A 22752-nucleotide genomic window follows, 5' to 3' on the forward strand; every position below is an offset into this window, starting at 1 on the left:
CACAGTTGTACCCACATAATTATGTTAATATTTTTGGGTCAGAGCACAAAAAAGAGGCTTTCTCAGTGGCCAATCCCCCCTACTGAATATGGAACGTTCTGCCACTGTGGGCTCACTAACTCTGAACTGGTGTACTTTTTGCAAGTGTTGTAAGAAATAAGCTGTTTGGTTAGTCTTTTCATACTTGTGGATTCTCAAAAGAGGCTGGAGAGATTTGCTAAAGAATATTGCTGTGTTGGATCTGTTTTCTTCATCCAACTAATGAGGAGTGATCGGCAAATCTAAATAAATGAAAAAGTGCCAGTTCGCCAACACAACATGTTAATCCCTGCCATTACGGTTTCGCCTGGCCCCAGATTTGCAAAGGCATCTCTTCTGTCTTGCAGGCTAGGATCCAGCGTCCAGTTCACATGCAATGAAGGCTATGATTTGCAGGGCTCCAAAAGCATCACCTGTAAGAAGCTGAGCGACATGATAGCCGCTTGGAGTGACCAGAGGCCGGTGTGCAGAGGTGAGGCAAGGAGTGGCGTGGTGCTCAGGGCTCCAGATCGGTCAGGAAATCAGTTCAAATTTCTGGCTTCTTCGGGGTTCATTATAAGCAATGAAAAGGGAGAAAATTATGATGCTGTGAAGTGTATCAGATTCACCCTTAGGGGTCCCTTTGCAGGATAGCATCCAATAACCACCTTGCTGAGCGCCTTAGTTGTCCATTAATTCAATAACTGCCTGTAGCCGACAAGGGGACTGAAGTTCATTTAATTGCTTCTCTTTGTTTATACATCTGAGCTCATCTTTCCCTTTTTTCCCAAAATGGGACCCCCTAAAGAGCTGCAGCCAGCTGCTAGCGGTGATGTAAACTCCTCTTATGACTGTATTGTCGAAGGCTTTCACGGCCAGATTCAGCTGGTTGTGGTGGGTTTTCTGGGCTGTGTAGCCATGGTCTGGTAGATCTTGTTTCTAACCTTTCACCTGCATCCGTGGCTGGCATCTTCAGACTCCTCGTACAACTCTTTTCATGAGCCTCCATAGGGTCAGAATGAAACTTCTACCTTGGTTTAGGACAGGTGCTACAGGGCTGGCATTAAGTTTTTGTGTCCCACTGCTTACTTTTCCCCCAGTTATGCTTATAAGTTACCCCAGAATCAATGGTAGGGAGGGACATAGTGTCATCTAGAATTCAAAAGGACCAAGAGTATGATCTCCAAAGTCCATTATCCTTGGGTAAGAAGCCACAGGAAATTGGTATCATTGGCAACAGGCTAGGAAAATGGGGGTATCCAGTGGTTTAAAGGCACTTTTGAAGAACAACTTTGAATGTAGGTTGCAGGAAGGTGGTGGTGGAAAAGGCCATCAAGTCACAGCTGATGTATGGAAAACTGGTGGAATTTTCAAGACAAGAGGTGTTCAGAGGTGGTTTGCTATTGCTTGCCTCTGCATCCCAACCCTGGACTTCTTTGATGATCCCCATTCAAATATTAGCGAGGGCTCACCTGTTTAGCTTCCAAGATTTGATGAGATCTGGCTAGTCTGGGCTGTCTAGGTCAGGGTAGCGAAGAGGTAATCTGAAACAAAACATGATCTTGGCACCCTCCTATTGCAACCCCTGCCAAACCACACAGACCCCAACAATCAGTCAGCATAGCATATTTAAACACGGATTATCATGGCATTCCTTGTGTGTCTCACTCTGGCCATTGCACAACTTGCTTCCTCCCCTACTAGTGCGTCTGTTCACATTACACCTGTTCAGTGATTTCCAAGGAAGCTCATGCAAATGGGAGTGCTAGCACAAGAGGAAGTGAGCAGCTCTGTGACCAGAGTGAAGGATCTACAGAACATGATCATAAGATCCAAATCGTGGCATATTGGCACAATGCATAATTGACACAGTAGTATGGATGGACCAAGCTAGTTTTATCTCGTCATATCTTGGAAGCTAAGCAAGGCCAGCCCTAGTTAGTTCTTGGAGCGGAAACCCCCAAGGAAAACTGGGGTTACTATGGAGGGTCAGGCAACAGCAAACCACCTCTGTTTGTCTCTCTCCATGGAGCCTTATGGGGTTAGCGCAAGTTGGCTTCAACTTGATAGCACTTTCCCTCACTATGCATCATTTAGTAATAATAAATTCATTAAATACTTGAATGCTGCTTCACTACATTAAACAAGTGAATTTCCCATGTAACTCTGTAAGTTGTGGCCTTGAGGGTCAAAAGGGGAAGGCTCGTTGTGTGCAATCTTGTCTGTCCACAAGGAAATGTGTTGCAATATGTTGGGGTCCGTTGAGTGTTGAGGGATCTCCGGGCAGTTATCCACCTTTGGCCGCCTTTATTTTAAAGGGCTGTGTGTCATAATCATATTCTTCTGAATGGCCCACTGGACGTTGTTACCACATGAGTTACTGTAACAAAAATAGCCATGATGCCGGTACCACAATGCTTAACACTGAAACAGAGATGTTTTTGCCCCACTGGCCCCACATCTTCTTCTAGGCTTTCAGGAGAATCATAGAGTTGGAAGAGACCCCGAGTGCCATCAAGTCTCACCCCATCCAATGCAGGAGAACCATGACTGTGGAGGAGGGCAAAGAAAGAAGAATGTTTGCCATCCAGGAGTTTTGGATGGCCTGCTTCTCTACCTGCTGTGGCATTGAATGATAGGCCGATTTCGCATGGGCCAAAAACAGCGGTGTGAAAACAGTATAAACCCTTTTACACTGTTTTTTAAGCCCTTTTACACTGTTTTCACGCTGTTTTCATACTGCTGTTTTTGGCCCATGCAGAATCAGCCATAGTCTTGAGCAACAGACTGTCTCCTGATTCTTTTCATTTCCTGTTCTCACAGCCTACCATTCTGCTCCCTCTTCTTTTCTTGAAGTTTATTGGACACTTGGTCCACCGGGCAGCTGGAATCCAGCTAATTCCTTGACACTGGGGTGGAATGAATTAAATCAGTTTAAGAGGACATTTGGCATAAATATGCAACTCTGTAAATTAAATTTATAGTGGCCTTTTGTTTGAAATAAAGGAGGGCTTGCCAGTGTGGTAGCAATGCTATTAATCAATTTTATTAGTTCTCTCTCTCCCTTTCTCTCTTTTTAAAGAAAACTAGGATGTTAGTTGCACATTTTTATTTCTTTCGGGTTTTTTAAAACCCCATTTGTACAATTGTGTCCTTGTGCAAGTTTTCATTTTAAATACTTTTTAAAAAATCATTTAAAATTCAAAGACCTGATCTTTTTTGGTACAGCGCAGGTATTTAGCCACTAAGTTACTAGCCCTCAGGGTTCTTCGGCACAGTCCCTTCTGTTTCACTTGCCATGCCTACTATACAGATATTACCACTGTGTGTTGGTAAATAATTCATAACCAGAGGTAGCCTTGTGGGAGGTTTCACCCTTGCAGTCACTGAGTATCCTTTTTTTAGCTGCTTTTTTCCTTTGATGATTTCAAGCAATAGGGAAATAACATTCCCGCCCCCACCCCCCGCCCACAGACATACACTTGCATACATTCCCCAAAGTGTAGTACAGAGGAGTTCCTACCCATTTAGATAAGAACTGGTTGAATTCCTGCTCTCCCAAATATTCTAGGTTTTTCCCCCCTACCACTAGGAAATACAGTTCAACAACATTTATTTTGTTCTCATTGAGGTGGGAAACCTGTGCCCAGGCAATATCATTGCTATGGGCACAGCTCTATGTAAATAATCTTCTCTCTTTAGAAAACTAGCGTATCAAGGAGAGTTAAAACAAATCTAGTTTTTTGCCTGTCATACCAGCCTTCTGGTAGTGGGACTTGTTTGCATGGAACAGTTTTCCATCATACAAATCCCCGTCTGCAGATATACACTGTTAACACAGGCTAGCCAAGAGACAGCGAAGTCCTGTTTAGTTGCAGCTGGGGGTGGCACAGCTGTGCTGCTTCTGAAGAGGCTTGCTGCACTGTGGCCAGAAAACTACATGCAATGCTCCCCCAACCTCTGTGAAATTCTCCTGTGCAGTACAATGTTATGTCCTGGGCAGTACAATGTTATGTCCCGTTCTGTGCTGGAAAATGGGGGCATTCCCAGCCCAAAAGGACTCAGGAAGCCAACTAAAGCCTGCTTCCCCCCCAGGAATGCCCCCTCCAGTGCTGGCACCAGATCTTGTGATGGAGAAGTTCTGCCACTGTGGCTGCGTTTGCACCTGGGCACCGATCTGCTGTGCAGCTCCCCAGAACCAGTGTAAGTGCCCCTGTGCCAGAGTAAATGCCCTTTATGCCAGCATAAGTGGCATTTACACTGGCCCAGGGGAAATGCTGCCTCCTCAGAAGTTTCAGGGCCCCTCCTTTGGGTAACATCTATTCCTTTTAATAGTTAAAGGCACTGGGAGAGGCTATTTTTAAAGTTGAGGTGCCAAATTTGTGGTGGCATAGCTGCTGGTGCCTCCCCTTACAGGAGTTCGTGACTTTGATGAAGATTGCATCTGGGGTTCCAATTTTATGGGCCCCTAAATGTTCCTCCATTGTTTCCAGAAAATTTGGGGGCTCTATCTCAAAAACCAACACCACCACTGAGCCCACAAAGATTGTGAACCTGAAAATGCTGCAAAAAAAATTAAAAATGGGCTTTTTTCCTGCTTTGCTTTTTTGGCTGAGCTCTGTTAAAATGATACCTCTTTGGGTTTTTTGGGTGAAAAAAGCTGGAAAAGCCAAAACAGCCTTTTCCAGCTTTGCATATTCGAATGCCCACCGCTATGGGGAAGTATTTATGTTGTTGCTAAGTTGCAAACATATGTACCTCCCTTGTGGTTAGAGATTTTGAAATCTGATTTGGACATTACCCCTCCCTTCCAGCTCCCAGAGTTCGGGAGCCAGAAGCTACACATGTTTCCCATTCATTTCGATCAGTGTTCAGATCTGCAGCAGTGTATGAATTTTGGGGTTCTAGGCTGTCATGTGGGAATAGCACTTGTGCTGCACCACCATCCAGCACTGGTCAAAAGAGGGATCTCCTGGAAGACCGCTTGCAGAAAATAGGGTGGATTGGATCTTGCTGTTTCCTCTGAAGCTCATAAAAATATCTAGCCCACTTGATCAATCAAGTGGACTCTTTGCCCTCATCCCCAGCAGTAGGCCTTCTCAAGAGGCGTACCGCCAATAGTGTTCTTGTACTACTATGTTTACCGCAGACATGGGAACATAGCATGGCTGGTCCTCTCAACTACCATGTTATGCCACCTTTTATGTTTTGCTCATGTGGCCAGGGTAAGCCCCACCCAGTCAGAAGAGAAGGCAAAGGTGGATGGATTCTTCAGATGAAACTGGAAACCGTAGAAGCACACGCTCTTCAAGTATTCCTATCCTCATTCCTGTAGTCTGCATCCAGCCATCTGTCATTGGTGTTGGCCAAGATAGTACACGTGGATGCTGACGCCACTCCTAAAGAGCTACATGTTCTGTCTTTGCTGTGCAATGGAAAAGAGATTTTGTTTGGTTTTCTGGTGCACCACCAACTTAAGCAGTCACTTAACATCTGTGATGTTTTTGCCTTTGACCCCCCCTCTCTTCATTTTAAAGACTCGGTTTGACAGCTCTTCTCTTCAGAAACCGAAGCTTTCTTGTGACGGTTGAATAGGGCTGCGTGTGCCAGTTTCCTTCTCAACCACCTGCCTGATTGTTCCCATCTTCCAATTTTGTCACAGGTCATATTTCCTTACTTCATCGGCTCCGCTCTCCCGGTGGCATTTGTTTGAAACATCTGTGCCTTGCTTACGTTCTGTTTTGTTCTGTCTCTTCATGTTACCTCTGTTCTATGGATGCCCCTCTACTCATTAGATTTCTGCTTTATCCTACTTCCTTTTCTTTTGTGCCACTTCCTGGCATATGGACATATCCATATGACTGTGTAAAAATGATTCTTCTCTTGGGCTCTCTCTCTTCTCCTGCATTCCCCTCTGTCCTTCAGCAATTTCAGGTTCTTTCAGATGGTGAATCTGTGGGCAAGACTGGCCCTTTTATTTCCCCTCCCGAAGTGCTCTACCATAAGAAACGATCCTCCTTCGGGGGAGGGCGGTATAGAAGCTAATAATAATAATAATAATAATAATAATAATAATAATAATAATAATAATAATAATAATAATAATAATAATAATAATGTCCAGGAGAGTTTAACCTGCATGCAGCAGAATCTGTCTAGCTGAGTCAACACAGGGGTGACAGTTTAATCAGGGAGAGCAAATAGAATTTGGCAGCTTACTGGGCTTGAAAACCATTGGAAAGCTATTCCAGGGATTATGTTGTCAGGATGCTAATCTAAGGACTACCCTGGCAAGGAGGAGATAATCCCCAAAAGCAAGAACACTTCTAACCCTGGGGTCTGAATCCACAAACCCCAGTATGGTAGTTGATGCCACGTGGCACCATTTTTCACTGGCCCAAGAAACCTTCTGCTGATGTGAGAAGATTTTGGGGGGATGGGGGGGGGAGAAATATAAAAATTATGCAAAATCAATGTCACATCTTAGAAACTTTGCACGGTTCAGTTTTTGTAAAAAGCACAACTTTGACTTGTTGATCTTTTTCTTTTCCTGGTTTGTTTGGTTCGCTTCTTTTTTCTTCAACTTGTTGAAACCTGCCAGGGCACAATTTTCATCTCCCAGCCCACTGATTGTGGCCTTACTCTACCTGGAGTGTACTACCAAGATGTGATTTCATCTAGTCTAAAGGAAGCATGTTTGCCTAGTTTGGCCTTCACAGTTTGTTACTTTCTCGCCCTAATGGAGTCCACCACCCACAGATTGCAGACAACTGTTCCCTTCTGAGCTCCATTTTCATGATCTCAACCAGAAGATTGCAAAGCTACAGGAGTGCTGCTGCTGCCTTTTTCATTTAAGGGTACGGCTGTGCAAACCTGCTCTTTGTTAGGAAGAGAATGGGAGTCCAGCTCTGACAAGCCTACAGCAATCTCATCAAGTGTATAAAATCCAAACATAAGAACATAAGAAGAGCCATATTAGATGAGACCAAGGCTCCATCAGTCTGTTCACACAGTGGCCAAACAAGTGCCTTTAGAAAGCCCAAAAGCTAGCTGGCTGCAGCAGTAGCACTATCCTGCCTAATTTATTATGCATGTTCCTCTTAGTAGAGAGAGTAGGTATGCATCATGACTAGTATCCCCCTATAGATGGGGTCCCCAGTGAGACTGCAAAAGTATCAGGCTTTCTTCGTCTTCAGGTGACTGTTGTGTTGTGTTGTGTTCAGCCTGGTGGTTCACTTGCTGTACAGACACAGGGCTAGATCCCACAGAAAATTTCCATGACATTTTTGATAGTGGGAATCCAGTTCTCTGGCTGCACTACTTTGTCCCCAGCTGAAGGATTACGTTGAACTAATAACTTTCCTCCACATGTTCTTGTCTTTTCTTCCTTCCTCCCTTTGCAGCTAGAATGTGTGACATGTACCTCCGAGGCCCCAGTGGCGTTATCACATCTCCCAACTATCCAGTTCAGTACGATAACAACGCATACTGTGTGTGGGTGATAACAGCAGTCAACCCAGCGAAGGTAAGTCCTGTGGATGCATGATCCTGGCACTGGACGTAGTCTGTTTTTGTGGGATTTTGGCAGTGGCTTTTTGGAAAGCTGGACTTGCAGATACTATGGGAAGCCTTTAAGGAGCACAAGTGGATCCATACTGGATCAGAAAACCCTGTTAGATGACAATGTACAAGGAGATGATATTCAGAACAGGGTGGCTGACATGTAGCGACAGTGCAGAAAGGATGGGTCAACACAGGAAATGCTGTCAAGCAGGAAATGAAATCAAAAGCTGATATTGTGATGCTCAGACAAGGTGGAGGGTGGGGGTTGGATGTACCAAGAATTGATCTGGTACCTTGGAGGAGTGCGGGGGAGTGAAGCTAAACAGAACAGCCACCAAGGCTTATTGTGTGGTTGCTTGGGCAATATATTAGCATTTTCCCTTGGAGTGTTTGCAGAACTTGCTGGTCATTTGGAGCAGAGATTGCAATTAGGCGTCTGGGGAACAAAACCCCCCGCTTGCTCAACTCACAGAATATCTCAGAAGGGACTGCTGGAATCCATAACAGTGTCCGTACGTTTTTCCTAGAGTGAAACTTTGAGATAGATTGTGGGGTTCCTGTCTGGAGAAAACATTCTGAGGATTGTTGAAGGATGCCAGGAGAGATAACATGAGCAAAATTCTTCAAAAGAATTCCTTAGATTCCCCCTTCCAAAAAACATTCTACTCTCCTGGCACTACAACAATGCCAGTCCCTTGCCTACCAGCTAATGTGCTGTTCTTTCACATCAGCTTCAAGCTTTTGATCTTTGTACTTAAAGAAGGCATTTCTTGCTTTCCCCTTCATCTGGAGAAGTTTGCCTTCACTCTCAAGCCAAACAAACCCCATGTTTTCTAGTCCCTGATACTTCAAGTACATTCTTAAAAATATGTGAGCAATACCTACTGACGTCTCAGAAGGGAGGGGAATGACTCTACATAAACCTGGAATCGTTTCCCCCTGGTCTCAAGTCAGTCACAAAAGCATGTCTTCTAGTCACTATTGCATCAAATACATTTGTAAAATAGGTGAGCAATACTTGTTGAAGCCTCCAGAGCCAGAGATCTTGCTATACAACATTTCCAGGATCTTTTTTTTTTTTTTGGGGGGGGGGGGTGGGCTTTTGTAGTCCTCATCACTTCCAGTTACTGGTAGACACAGAATGATTTATGTTAAGGTGTTTAGAAAATACAGAACAAAATATGCACAATAAACAAAGTTTGCCTAGCAGGTTGCTGAATTTAACTTCTCCCACAGAGGATTGGCGGGGTGGGAGGGGAGGTTTGGCACAGAGACCTGCCTGTATTGCCTCCATATTAATTTTTAGAGCATTCAGCATATTAATTTGTAGAGCATTCAGCATATTATTGGTACAAAATATATGTTTGGGGATTGAAATCAGTAATTGTTTAACCAGATTTGGTATCAGAACTAGTTGGAAGTCTGTCCTCTAGTCTGTAGAAGCACAAGGCCCCATTCCTTATTTGTGTAGATGCATGCTGCAAACAGAAAAAAAAGCAGTCAGAGAATGAAGAGTAGATGGGATGGGGGAGTTTCTTGCACCCCCTGAAGTAGACAGGTGATGGAGTCCTTCAAGGTTAGAAGAGAGTTATGCTTAAACATCCATTTGATTTCTCCTGTAAGGGAAAATGCGCCACCAGCAACCATGCACATTGTAGAGCTGGAACTGAACCACCCAGTTTCAAACTGCGGGTGGGGCACTGAATATTTGGAGGCCATGACTCAGTGGGATTGACACACAGAAAGCTTCAAGTTCAATTCCCAGTGTCTTCAGCTTTTTTAGAAAGACCTCTGCCTGAGACCCTGGGGACACACTACTAGTCTGAGTAGACAGTATTGACTGTGATGGATCAATGGTTTGGTTCAGTATAAGGCAGCTTCATAAGATAGCTGCATTTAAAAAATTGTTCTCATTCAAAATGATCATGCAGAGGTACAGCACTCCTCCCCACCCTCCACCAGCCCCACCAAACTCCAAGACAGCATGGTGTAGTGGTTAAGAGCAGGTGCACTCTGAATCTGGAGAACTGGGATTGATTCCCCGCTCCTCCACTTGAACGTGGAGGCTTATCTGGGAAACCAAATTAGCTTGTGTACTCCAACACATGCCAGCTGGGTGACCTTGGCCGAATCACTGTTCTTCAGAGCTCTCACAGCCCCACCCACCTCACAGGGTGTTTGTTGTGGGGGGGGGGGAGGGAAAGGAGATTGTAAGCCCCTTTGAGTCTCCTTATAGGAGAAGAGAGGAGTATAAATTCAAATTCTTCAACAACAAAAAGAAAGATTTTTCTGTGGCTGTACTGTCGAAGGCTTTCATGGCCGTATTCAACTGGTTATGGTGGGTTTTCCGGGCTGTGTGGCTGTAGTCTGGTGGATCTTGTTCCTAACGTTTCGCCTGCATCTGCGGCTGGCATCTTCAGAGGTGTATCACAGAGGGAAGTCTGTTACACTCAGCCACGCAGCCCGGAAAACCCACCACAACCAGTTTTCTGTCTCTTATTCTGGGGGGCAGGGAGCGATATCGCTTTGGCTTTTCCAGACTGGGTGCTCAGGTCCACTGGAAGCTCAGGAAAACTGCATCCCAGTGGTGAGCATTGGGAGGGAGAGGGGGATCCAGCTAGATCTTTTATTGAGACTTCTTTCCTGCTGCAGTGCTTAGTGGCTGCATAGAAGATTACTCTCTAGATGTTTTCTGTGTGTCTCCTCCCAACCACGGCTGCTGCCCTTGTTTCCACGAATGAAATGATTGGCGAAAAACTGCATTGATGGATTTTGGGCAAGCACAGCTGTGCCCATTTGTTGCCGCTCAGCTTGTTACTGTTAATGCGAGAAGTTGTTCCACGACTGCCGCCTGATGTCTTTCCCGTTGTTTAAATGGCCGAGAGTGTTCCGTGGGTTCCCCTGGGCTTCTTCTCTTCTCAGACAGATGAGGAGAGGGGGGAAAGAGCGGGCGAGAGAGAAACAAGTGGAAAACAAATCAATTGCTTTTAGCATTTGTCTGCCCGCGCTAGAATCTGCAGAGATTGCAGAAATGTATTGCTTGAAGATATTACAGTGTGCCGGGAAACAAGCGCGTGGGTTCAGTGGGCGGGGAGCCAAATACGGGCAGGCACAAATCCTTCCCTCAGAAAGATGAAGTTAGTCCACGGAATTGTTCAGCTGTATATTTTTTGAAACTTTGCAAAGCAGTATAGCACACCTGTGTATTAGGTTGATGAACTTTTTTCTGTCCTCCCTCCCTCCCTCCCTCCCTCCAAAATTAAGCACCATCAAGTCACAGCTGATTTATGGTGACCCCCGTGACGTTTTCAAGGCAAGAGAGGAACAGAGTTGATTTGCCATTGCCATCCTCTGCATAGCAACCTCCGTCTTCCTTGATGGTCTGCCATCCAAATACTCATTGGCTGATTACCCACAGAGCAAGAAATCTTGTCCTGATGCGACACGCTTTCTCCCTGGCGTGTGCCGAGAGTGGAAGCACATCAGGGCAAAAAGTCTTGTCCCAAGGTGCTTCCTCCCTGAGGTGCGCTGAGAGAGGAAGCATGTCAGGGCAAGATTCTTGTCCCGACGCGCTTCCTTTTGCCCCGCCTTTGCTTCTTGCTTTCACTGTGGAAACCGAGAGCACTTCTGGCACAACTTTTGTGCCAGAGCGGGGCAAGGGTGGGCAGAGCTGCTGTGGGTAATCAGCCATTGTGGCCAGCCTTGCTTAGCTTCTGTGGTCTGACAAGCTTGGGCTAGTCTGGGCTATAATGTCTCCTCCCTCTTTGCTATAACACCCTTATTTTTATGTGTACTTGGCACACATAGTGTGAGTTCTGGCTCTACAAATGCATGCCATGTTTCCCCGAAAATAAGCCCTAGCATGACTTTTTGGTATTGATGGAGGATGCTTGAAATATCAGCCCTACACCAAAAATAAGCCCTAGTTGCAGATTCCCTGGCACAGCCCCCATCCTGCCAGGCCAGACACGAGTGCCTCAGATGCTCAGGCTACACACAGGCCAACTGGCTCTGTGCGTTAAAAAAGATAATCTTTTAGCAGGCATGGTCCTGTCTTTGGGCTATCTTTTAAGTTATGGCGAGCATTTTTAAAATTATGATTTTTAACTGTAATGTAGGTTTAACATGTTGTTGCCGACCTGAGCCCTTCTGGGATGGGCAGGATATAAAACTAAACAGAAAAATGAATTTATTTTTTTTAACAGCATACTCATGAGGCATTGCTAAATATCCAAATGGCCTGGGTGCCATTTTGCCTTGGGCTCTGTTTTACCTCACTATGCCCCGGGGGGGGGGGGGGGGGTTAAGACATCTCCTGAAAATAAACCCTAACACATCTTTTGGAGTAAAAATTAATATAAGACCCTGTTTTATTTTTGGGGAAATACGGTATAACACAATAAATTTGTTCAATTTTAAGGTACCCAAACTCGTCTGTCATTTTGGTTGCGGCAGCTAACGTTCTTATCCCACTGGACTTTGCCCATATAAACAAATACACAGCCAACCAAAAGTACTAAAAGCTTATAGATGGAGAACTGGGGGTACAAAAGAATTTCTCATTTTGCCTGATATGACTTGAATATGGCTGTTTTGAGTAAATAAAAGTACACGATTGATTAGAAGGGAGCAGATCGTATCTGACGAAGGTTGAATTCTTCCACATTTGCATACCAAGAGAACTCCACCAAGTTTGTACTTCTTCCATTTTTTACTTTGGAATCTAGCCTCTCAGCTACATGAAGTTTGGCACAGTTCAGCCTTAGAAGGTAGTTGTCCAAAACATTTTACTACTTTGCAAAGTTTAATCAACTGGCTTAAACAGAGGAGGGGAAAAAATTAAAAATAAACAAAAATAAAAGCATTTGTGTTATCTCCACCTGGACCTCCTTCCCTCCTTCAGGTAACCAATCGAGTGACTTTTCCAACCTTATCATCACCTGTCTCACTTAATTTAGCAGATCTCATTAAACGTTTTGCCTTTGTGATCTGTTTTCTATGACTTTTTTAAAAAACTGAACGCTATTCATTTATCTATATTTGCCAGAAGGTCTCTTGTTATTTAATGACTCATTAAATAATTTCAATCTTTAACTAAAAGTAAAAAATAAATCTAGGTCAAGGGGGGAGGTTGTTGGAGGGAGGAACGAAAGAATATATAAATCTCGCTCCCTGCAAGCTTGTTCCTATGCAACAAGGTTACAGTCTACAGTGTACTAAAATGTAATTAGCTGTTTAATTAGGGTCAGACTCGTTAAAATGCAGTTTACTTGAATGACTGCTGTAACCAATGATGTGTGCCACTTAACAACCCTTTGTTCTTTGGATTAATTACATTATTTTATCATTACATGGTTTTTAACAATTTTTAGCACAGGTGGATTCATAGTTGTACCGAGCACATCAGACTTTATGCATCTTGAATGGAAATAACAGTAACACACAGGTAAAGGTACAGGACACAGCCACGTTAGAACAAGATCTGATTTTGAGATAGATACATGACGCTACTTACGCTCTCATCCCCCTCACCCCCAAGCTTATGAATAAATATAGACTCCTTTATCTTCATTTAGGAAATAGTCTTTCATTCGATGGCTGAGGTTAAATAACTAGTGTGGTTTATTAAATGTGCAACACGTTGCGTGTTTGCTGGTTTTAATTGATAGGCAATTACTTACACTGTGCTGGTGCTTTCTGTGTGTTTCCGTTGTTGTGGTGACACAGAGTCTGTGTGTCAGAAATGAAGGCAGCTTGTGAAAACACTGGAAAGTTTTTGGAAGCTGTTTTAATGGGAATATTTGCCAGGATTCCTCCTCCACTCTGAGCCCAAGGAGGTTATTTCAGGAAGAAAATAGAAGCATGTATGTGTGGGAGAGGATAATGTGGTTAATGTTTGTTGTACAGAGAAATGATGCTTGAGCCCAGTCTCCACTCTGCAAAAGAGGTGCAACAAATTTCTTGGAGGATCTGTTTCCCAACAGACTTACCTTGCCTGACACTGGTGATCAGACCTTGAGTTGAACAGGGGTATGTCTAGATTGCATTAAGCAATTCAAACAGCTGCCAAACACTATGTTTGCAGCCGCCTGTTGGACAGAAGGTGACCCTGTGTGGGGGCAGAAGCAACATGTTTAATATCTTTGGTGGTAGCTTCTCTTCTCCCCTCTTCCAAGCTTGGCAGGGACTGATGTAGCGCTTCTGATCTTTGCACTGCGCAAGAAAGAATGGGTTTCTCTGCTTTCTCTGAAGACCAAGCTGACAGCTTTGGGGGGAGACAAGAAGGGGAAAATAACTGGGCTTCTGATCATCCACTCCCCCTTACTGTATCTCAGCAAAGATGAAGTCAGCAAAGTATCCAGGATGAGAGATCAGAATAACTCGACTTCCAGAAGATCAGCGCGGACTCTGTTCCTGACCACCTTCGCCCACTGAAAAACTTTGCCGGGTGTACAGCAAAATTTCTCCAGCAGCTGATCAGAAGCCGGTTCAACTGGGAGTCTGCTACTGACATACATAAGCTGGTTAAAAACAGCCAAACAGCTTGTTCATTAATTGGCTGCCTGATCGCCACGGGTGAGCAGCAAGTGAGCCTAACTGGCAACTGTTCAAGTTTTGCTACTCTGGAGCATGGACATCCCAATCCAGAGCCTTGGGAAGACCAGGGACGGTGTTGCTGCAGTTCCTCCCCATCACCTCCAGGGGACTTTTCAATGGCACAGGGAGGCAAAACACAAAAACCCCTCCCCACCGCCAAGAAGCCCTCCATTGGGCTTATGCCATCAAACGCGTGGCGTAAGTCCATGCCCCAGGTGCTGGCATCACAAGAAGCAAAGACAGAGTAGAAGCTGACTAAGGTCAGCTCCACCCCCAGCCACATGCCTAAAATGCCCCCAGCCACGCCAGTGCAGTGTCCTGCTTTGACGGGGTTGGGAAACAGCAGCTACTTCTGAGGTCAGATGACTTGGGGCCGCACTGCTCCTGGGTGGCCGCGTATCTGACCCCTCTGCTGGTGCATTTGCCCCATGTGCCGGCGAAGTGGGCACCCATATGGCACAACTCCACACTGGCTCTAGAGATGAGTCTGCCCCCCCCCTTCCGGATTGGACTCAGTGATCCACCACACCAACTCAGAGGTCTCACCCTGCCTGAGACCTGGATGGTCCCAAGACATTGGTGGTTTTTCAGCCTGTTTGGCCTTCTGCTTTGGGAGACACTTTTAGAAGCCTGAGTTGTGGGTTTTCTGGGGGCAGAAATATGTTATTTAGCTGTAATGGTGGTGTATGCTGTTCATTTAAAGAGGTAAGAAAGATAGAGCATGAGAAAGGAACTGGGAGCAGGAAGTCTACAACCTAACACTAGCAGATAGCCAACATTCCTGCATGAACTCCTCTGCAACACCCCAAAGAGTTTACTTTTGTATCTATTCGTTATAACTAAAGCAAACAGAGCAGTATCATGATTGCTATTTATATTACAACATGAGTCACACGTGCAAGGAGGAATGAAGCCATAAGTGAGCAGTGATAGAGGCCTGCATCACAATTTGGGTGCATAAATGTCATCAAGTCACAACCAACAATTCCAACTCCAGTAAGGGGATTTCAGGGCAAGTGGGAAGCAGAGGAGGCTGGTAATTGCCTTCCCTTGCAGAGCCTTCCTTGGCAGCCTGGCATCCAAGCACCGACACTCCTTAGCTTCTGACAAAATCGGGATATACCTTGTTGCCTTCCCTCTCCTGCAACACAGTTTATTCCCATTAAAATATTTTAAAGAAGTCAGTGGAGGGGAATACCATCAGAAATACTTTGACCAGACCTTATCTTTTTTTAAAAGTGGCTTTCAAGTTATTTGTAAAGTTCTCCTTCCTTTCTCGCCCTCACATACATCCAAAAAAGACTTCTTCGGTAGCATTGAAGTTTCATTCTGATCAACCTTGTTATGGTCAAAGGAGTATTGTGCCCTTCTCCCATCTATGGCTTGCGTTAAGGTGTCATATTGATCCATTTTATGGATCTCTTTGGCCAAGGAATAGTGGCCACCCAAAGCGCAGCACATCTGAGATCCTTACCTTGACTCTCCTTTTATCTTGGGCCGTTTCCCCACTCGCCTTTTGTTGCGCGCTACTTGCTCCAAGTAACGTGGGGTCCAGCGGCACTCCCCACTACTGGAGCAGCGACAATGCAGCCGCCCCGATTCTGCCGCCCTCGCAACCCCTCAGCGTGCGTCATTTCTGCCCCTGTTCAGAATGGCACCTTTTGCAAAACCCTGCACTGAGCATGGGCAGTGGGGAGCGTGACTGCGTGCTCAGAAACACCCGCGGTTAACGAAGCCCGGTAAGCCTTGCTTTTCTTTTCAAAGTGGGGAAACGGCCTTGGAGTTCTTTGCTAATATCCTTCCCTTTCCTATTTTGTTATTAAAATGTGAAAGACTATCAGAACAGTCAGTACTGATCAATACAGTGCTGTTTTATGTCCTCTTTCTTTGTAGCCTGCTAATATTATTTCTTTTCTTTTTTTAAAGAAAAAACTTACTGTGTATAAAAGTACAGTTGTGTGCATCCATTTACAATTTCTAGGACTTAATGGCATTTAAGTCTTCAGAAGATGGTTTGGTGATTCTGTTGATTTCATCCTCCCAATGAATTCCCCCCACCCCATCCATTTTACCCCATGATACTCTGGAGAGTTTGCTGAAGAAATTTGGAGGGAGGGGTTCAGTTGACTGCAGCAGAACAGGGAAAGACTCTGCAAAGTCCTGGAATGGTTGGATGCATGCCAATGTAACTTGTGGTCTCCTGAGTCAATAAAATGAATCAATATGACACCATCTTTGGTAGTCCATATTCAGTCAACCGAATGAAAGCTGGTGTCATTATCCTTTTTTGTTTGAGCAATAGTCTGGGGACATCATTATAAATCCCTGCCTTCCCTTGATGTGATCTTTGATTAATCCCAGCAGTGGCCCTCTGGTCATCTTAAGGATGGTCTGATTCTTGGGCTACCTCAAGACATCTTGGTACCCGAGGCAAAAGTTCCAGATGGCATTGTCCCCTCCCACTGCTTAACTGGAGGCATAATCTACTGGGAAAGTCTTCTGTGCCAAGTCTTCCTTGGCATGAGTCCAGAGTGGTGACTGCATTCATCTGTTGCAGTGAAAACGAACAGTAACTAACAGTAACTAATAGTAACTTCAAGATTAACAAAGTATTATTGCAACTGACTTCCATGGACTGGAGCTCGTTTCAGGAATTCTGTATCAGTTACAGTAAACTGTAGTCTTATTCTGGGAAAACATCTTCAAGGTGCCACCGGATTCCTGATTATCAAAATGAGTGATTCCTTAGTTGATTTAAGTTAATTAAGGTACCCCTGATGACTCTGTGGCTGGATATAAAGTTCAAAAATAAAAACACCCCAGTCTCATCTCCTTCCAGCTGCAGTGGTCTGGTAGTCATCCCCAATAAAAACCTGCAGAGGTACACCTGAACCCACTTACTTACTTACTTACTTACTTACTTACTTACTTACTTACTTACTTACTTATTTATTTATTTATTTTTGAGATTTTTATACCGCCCAACCCCCGAAGGGCTCTGGTGATGTTAACCACATTAGGTAAAGCAGCTGCTTCAACTTTTGAAACATAAAAAGCATGCCGAGCTGGCAGTTTTTGTGAATGACTGACTAGGGCTGACTGGCTCTTTGACTTCTTGGAAATGTTCTTGGTGAGCTGCTGCCCCACTAGCCCCGGGGGTAGTCTTGGCCAAGGTGGTCTCTGCAGCATTGACAGTACTTTAGGGAATGCTGAACTTGAACCCAGGTTGTGGCAATGGGCTGAAGCTTGCCAAGTCGTCACCCTTTTCTATAGTCACTGCAGGCTCGGGCCAAGCCAAGTGGATCCTGCCAACACCACAGGGGCTGCTTTGCTCACCCTTCGGTGGGTATGGAATGGTGGGGTAGAGCCCAGTATTGCTGACTGAGGTTAAATGTGTAGCTTGTGTATACTGGGGAAAAAGTGGAATCCTTGTATTCAGTGATTGCAATTAATTGCTTCTATAGCACTGAAGGAACTGCGTGACGTAGTGGTTAAGTGCTTGCACTGCCACTCACACGGTCAGGTGTTCGAGCCTCCTGTGGGTCAGATATCCTGGCAGCTGGCTCATGGTCAACTCAGCCATCCATCCATTCCTTGGTCGGTAAATGAGTACCTAGTACATAGCTAGGGGGTAAAGAATAGCCGGGGAAAGCAATGGCAAACTACCCCACAAAAGCAGCTTGCCTATGAAGTCACTGCTTGCAGTGGTACCCCAGGGTCGAACACGACTGAAGGGGAAACTTTACCTTTATAGCACTGAATGGTCCTTTACTATTCATGGCACATTATCCATTCTCACAACAGCTTTTTGAGACAGAACAAGCTTGCTCCATGCCACCCTGATGATGTTGACTTTGGATTTAAAATTTGTAGTGGTATGTTATCTCCATGCTCAGCGCCCTACACTAGCATTTGCTCCCTGTGGTCAGTTCTCCCATTCGTCTGGTTTCACTCGGAAATTTCAGGCATCAATCCCTTTGTACTTACTCTGTATGTCTTCGCTAGGTCATCAAACTCACCTTCGAAGAATTCGACTTGGAGAGAGGATACGACACGCTAACGGTGGGAGACGGAGGGCAAGTTGGCGACCAGAAGAGTGTGCTTTATGTGTAAGTAGGTCATACTGTAGATGACACTGCATGTGGATCATACTGGATTCATAGCTCTTCTTCCCTGCACACGGTTTGGGGGTCTTGGCAGCACACATAAGCTAACTTCTGTACAGTGAATAATTTGCTGGCATTGAAGAGGAATTGGATGTTATTTAAATAGCCATTCCTTTGGGGGAGAGGTACTAAGATCAGAGACTTGCGATAGATGATAAATGGTAGCCAGCCAAGGTGGAATAACTCATTTCCTCTAGTGGGCTATTCTTCTGGACGTGATAAAAAGTATAAACAATTGGGGGTGGAGACAAGAAATACCTTTCCTCCTGCCTTGGCAACCTGACACCCCATTGCTCGTTCCCCTGAAGCACTGAGCAATGGCACCAGATCTCTGGCAGCCCTTAGCCAGTGATTTCCAGTAGCCACTGGTTTCGCACCATCTTTTGCTTTTCATTATATCCAATTCCAGCTTGTGCAATGAATGTGATGTGATGCATGTTTGGTGTTAGGCTGTCACAGGGAAGGGTACAGATTGCTCTGTCTGCACACTTGAGATTAGGAGAACGGGGACAGGTGTGACCCCTAGGAAGATCTGCTGTATAAAGAAACAAGGGCAGTCCTCTCTTTTTATATATAACATCTCTGTGCCTCCTTTTCTTCTGCTTCGAACAGCTGCCTCCCACTTTGCTTGAATCAAGCCTTACTGAATTGAGGAGGAGGAGGAGAAACTCTCTTGCCCCTGGTTGCCCATACACACTGTGCAGGATTCTTGCTTTTTTGCATATCACAGCCAACTTGCATGAAGAAGCAACCTCTGAGTCGTGGCTTAGAATGTTTATTTTTTTAAATACTTTATTTAGATTTGTGTCCCACTTTCCCCACTACAGCGGGACCAGAGGTGGGATCCAACCAGTTCTCACCACTTCTTTAGAAGTGGTTACTAATTTTTTCTGAGTTCTGAGAAGGGGTTACTAAAGCAACCTCCCTGCCCAATAGGGACTGGAGGTGCGTGTGTGCGGTGGTGCCACTGTTTGAATCCCACCACCATCGGAACCTGTTATTAAAATGTTTGGATCCCACCACTGAGCGGGACTGAGGGTGCATCACAAGAAGTCATATATACATTTAAATCCAAGAACAGTTACAACAAATTCAACTCTAACCATAATAAAAGGGGGCTGTAATCTTCCAGTAGAGGTGACTCTAAAACTAGCAGACCCTCCACAAAGTAAGTGGGGAAGAAGGCTGATGGTGGCATGTAGAAGAGGGGGGCTCTGCCCAGTGACTGGTGGATGTAGTAGAGCAGCCGAAAGTCTTCAACCGTGTGCCTGGCAGAATATTGCTATCTTGCAGGCTGGGTGGAACATACAGGGAAGTGGTTCTGAAAATGAAAGGCTTTGCAAGAGCTTAGGATGCTATTTAAGATACTTTGAGGAACTGTGCTGTCATGCTTAGTGGTGTGCTTTCCCTCTTTTTGACCAAGATCTGGCAGCACAGGAGACCTCCTCAACTTGTAGCTATCCCAGCACCAGTGGAGACCTCTGAACATACTTGGAAGCATCCATTGCCGCTGGGAAGCCTCAGAGTATCAATTGCAGTTCTTTCTATCTCAGGCTGGTGAGCCAGGAAGAATCAAAAGCAACAGTTGATGTTAGCAGTGGATCCCTTAAGGCCACTGCAAATGTGATGTGTCTTCTTCTTCCTCTACTTTTGTGTGAGTGGATTTAGGTCGGAAATAGGAGGTCTGATTCCAAGTTGGGCTTACTATGGACCGGGCCCAAACGTGGACTTGGCTTGAATCCTAACGAACTGGGCTCATACTCCTGAGTTCACCGTTTTGAACCCGGAACCCAACTGCTGCACGTTGTAAGACTGCACCTGCACTGTTGAAAGACAGATGGTGTGCAAAGTTTATTATTGTTGAGCATAGATGGAGAAAGTGAGAAGAATGTACACACTGGGTAAATGTAAATGTTAGGGATGGGGAGTGCCTTTGGAGGTTTTGAGATAGGAGGGCCAAAGAGGAACCCAAGGTAGAAAGTGGAGGAGACAAAATGAGACAAAAGAGGGAGTGGACCAGATGCTGTTGGACATCCTGGAGGCTTTGTTTCAGGGTCCAGGGGAAAGGTTTTGCAGGGAAGGTAGGTTTTGAGGAACCCCTGAAGGAACAGCACAATGCAGGCATTGCGGGCATGGCTGAGAATGGTTGAGCAGTCAAAATTCAAAGTCACCACTTGGCCTGGTTCTTTGATTTATTATGTTAGCAAATACTAGGGATACTGCCAAATGTCTTTCTGATCAACATCCTCCTTGGAACGAGCTAGAATGGGAATGTGTAAACAGTTCACTTTTATTAATGTGGTTGGTATGTTGAGGAGGTTGTAGTTAAAATCCACATTGGATTCCCTGCAATACTTCTTTCTTGTGCTTGTTGTATACAACCCAAAATGCTGGTGTGGAAAGCGTCATCAAGTTGCAGCTGACCAAAAGCAACTCCAGAAGATTTTCAAGGCCAGAGACTTTCAGAAGTAGTTTGCCATTGCCTGCCTCTGTGTAGCAACTGTAGAGTTCCTTGTTGGTTCCCCATCTAAGTACTAATAAGGGCCAACATTGCTTAGCTTTTTTCATTTGACATGATCAAGCTAGCCTGGGTCACCCAAATGTTACTGTGGAGCAAATCACATACAAGAAGGACACTGCATTTGTGACTGTCACCTGAGAAAACAAGTAGGAACACCCTCAAGGAATGCAAAAGAAAATATATGGAACAGTAGAAGACATTGAAAACAGGGCTGTCTGGGACAAGTCAGGCAGCTGATAAAATTTTTCATCTTGCTGAAGGAGAGACGGTTTTTGACCCCCTTTTTGAACTGGTAGTTGATTTGAAAATTGTAAATTGTAAACCATCTGAATAGGCAGGACAACACAGGCATAGTCTGGTGAAGATTCACTAAAAATTTCTGTGTGTCATGATTTTAAATGCCTTTTTGATATATTATATATTTATAAATTAATGCTGTACATTGTGCATTTTTTACTCTTGTTTTTGGTACTTTGAAAATAGCTTATAGTTGTATTGCATAACACATTTTCAAATGGTGGTGTTTTTAATTTGGGGTTCATAACACGCCTCCCCCCCCCCATTTTTAATATACCTTTCAATCCTTTTTGTTATCGTTTGTCACTTACTATCTCTCTTAGGCCCTGAGCTGGATCGCCCAGGCTAATCTGATGTGGTCAGATCTCAGAAGTTTAGCAGGGCTGGCCCTGGGTAATATTTGGATGGGCAGCCTTCAAGAATCATCATAGCAAGCAATGGCAAACCACCTCCAAAGAGCTCTTGTCTTGAAAACCTTACAGGGTCACCAGAAGTGAGTTGTGCCTTGCTGGCACACACACAAAATCTTCCTTATGGAAGACCCACACATTCCTTATTGTGTGTATCCAAACACCTTATTATTGGGTTGGGTTGTTTTTTCGTGTGTGTGCTCTAGATGTCATCTCTCGTTGGTTTGCTTTGAATTGTTTCTCTTCCGCCATCAAAACTAATGCCGTTGTGACAGAAACAACACATTGTTCAATATTTTCCCTTCTCCCATCATGTTTACACTATGACAGAGCGTAGGTAGTGGCTGAATCTCTGTTTTCCTGCTTTGTACAAGTAAATTATCAGGGATAAATAAGTTATTTAAAAAGTAATGTGACAGAAACAAGCTGCATTAAGGATTTTCTAATGTAAATGTTATTCCGTGTTTCCTTCATCATAAAAGACAAAATATCATTTTGTGTTTATACACTTATGGTTGTGTTGCTGTACATTAGATAAAATATTTATCATTTCTCTTTGGCTATGGGGGGAGATGCTTTTTAATAACAGCCTAATCCTAGGATTTAAGTTCAATTGAATTCAAGGGGTTTACTCCCATGTATGTGTGGCCACATACTTGCCTGGGAGAAACCTCAATTAAGCACAGTGGGATTTCAGAGCAAGCACAGGATTATATTGCAAGCATTTAAAAATTATTTCAGGGCAAATGAATATGCATGTGAAAGGCTTGTCTCCACGTTGAATAGCTGGGGCAGTGTCCCTTTTCTGTCAGTGACTTTTGTTTTGCAAAAAGCATCCATCCCAGAATGCTATCTATGCACATACAAATTTGAGACAACTCTTGGGCAGACGCTACTTCCATTCCAGGACAAAGCCCTTTAGAGTCTGTCAGTTGTAGTCTCTCTCTCCCTCTGAACTGCATACAGCTGGTGAGGAGAGGAGGCTTTGCTTCAGTGGGGACAAATGTTGTTAATGATGTTCCTTTTTTCCCATCAAGTCTCAGCTGTCTTATGGTGACTCGATAGGGTTTTCAAGGCAAGAGAGGAACAGAGATGGTTTGCCATTGCCTACCTTTATGTAGCAACCCTGAACTTCCTTGGCAGTGTCCCATCCAAGTACTAACCAGGGCCAACTTTGTTT

The 22752-nt window shown here is 44.6% G+C and overlaps 1 protein-coding gene across 3 annotated transcripts in view; it reads left to right on the plus strand.

The window, feature by feature from the left end:
• The window catches only part of LOC125434149 (CUB and sushi domain-containing protein 1-like), an 890459-nt gene that overhangs the window by 623134 nt on the left and 244573 nt on the right, over positions 1-22752 (plus strand). For 2 of the 3 annotated variants that reach the window (XM_048499152.1, XM_048499150.1), the window contains 3 exons: positions 387-511; positions 7422-7543; positions 18184-18287. The exons of the other annotated variant lie outside the window; for it this stretch is intronic. In XM_048499152.1, coding sequence (XP_048355109.1) covers positions 387-511; positions 7422-7543; positions 18184-18287 — 351 coding nt within the window. The remainder of the gene's footprint in view (positions 1-386; positions 512-7421; positions 7544-18183; positions 18288-22752) is intronic. 3 annotated transcript variants of the gene reach the window in all.

Source organism: Sphaerodactylus townsendi, linkage group LG06 (assembly GCF_021028975.2).
Source record: "Sphaerodactylus townsendi isolate TG3544 linkage group LG06, MPM_Stown_v2.3, whole genome shotgun sequence".
NCBI lineage: Eukaryota > Metazoa > Chordata > Lepidosauria > Squamata > Sphaerodactylidae > Sphaerodactylus > Sphaerodactylus townsendi.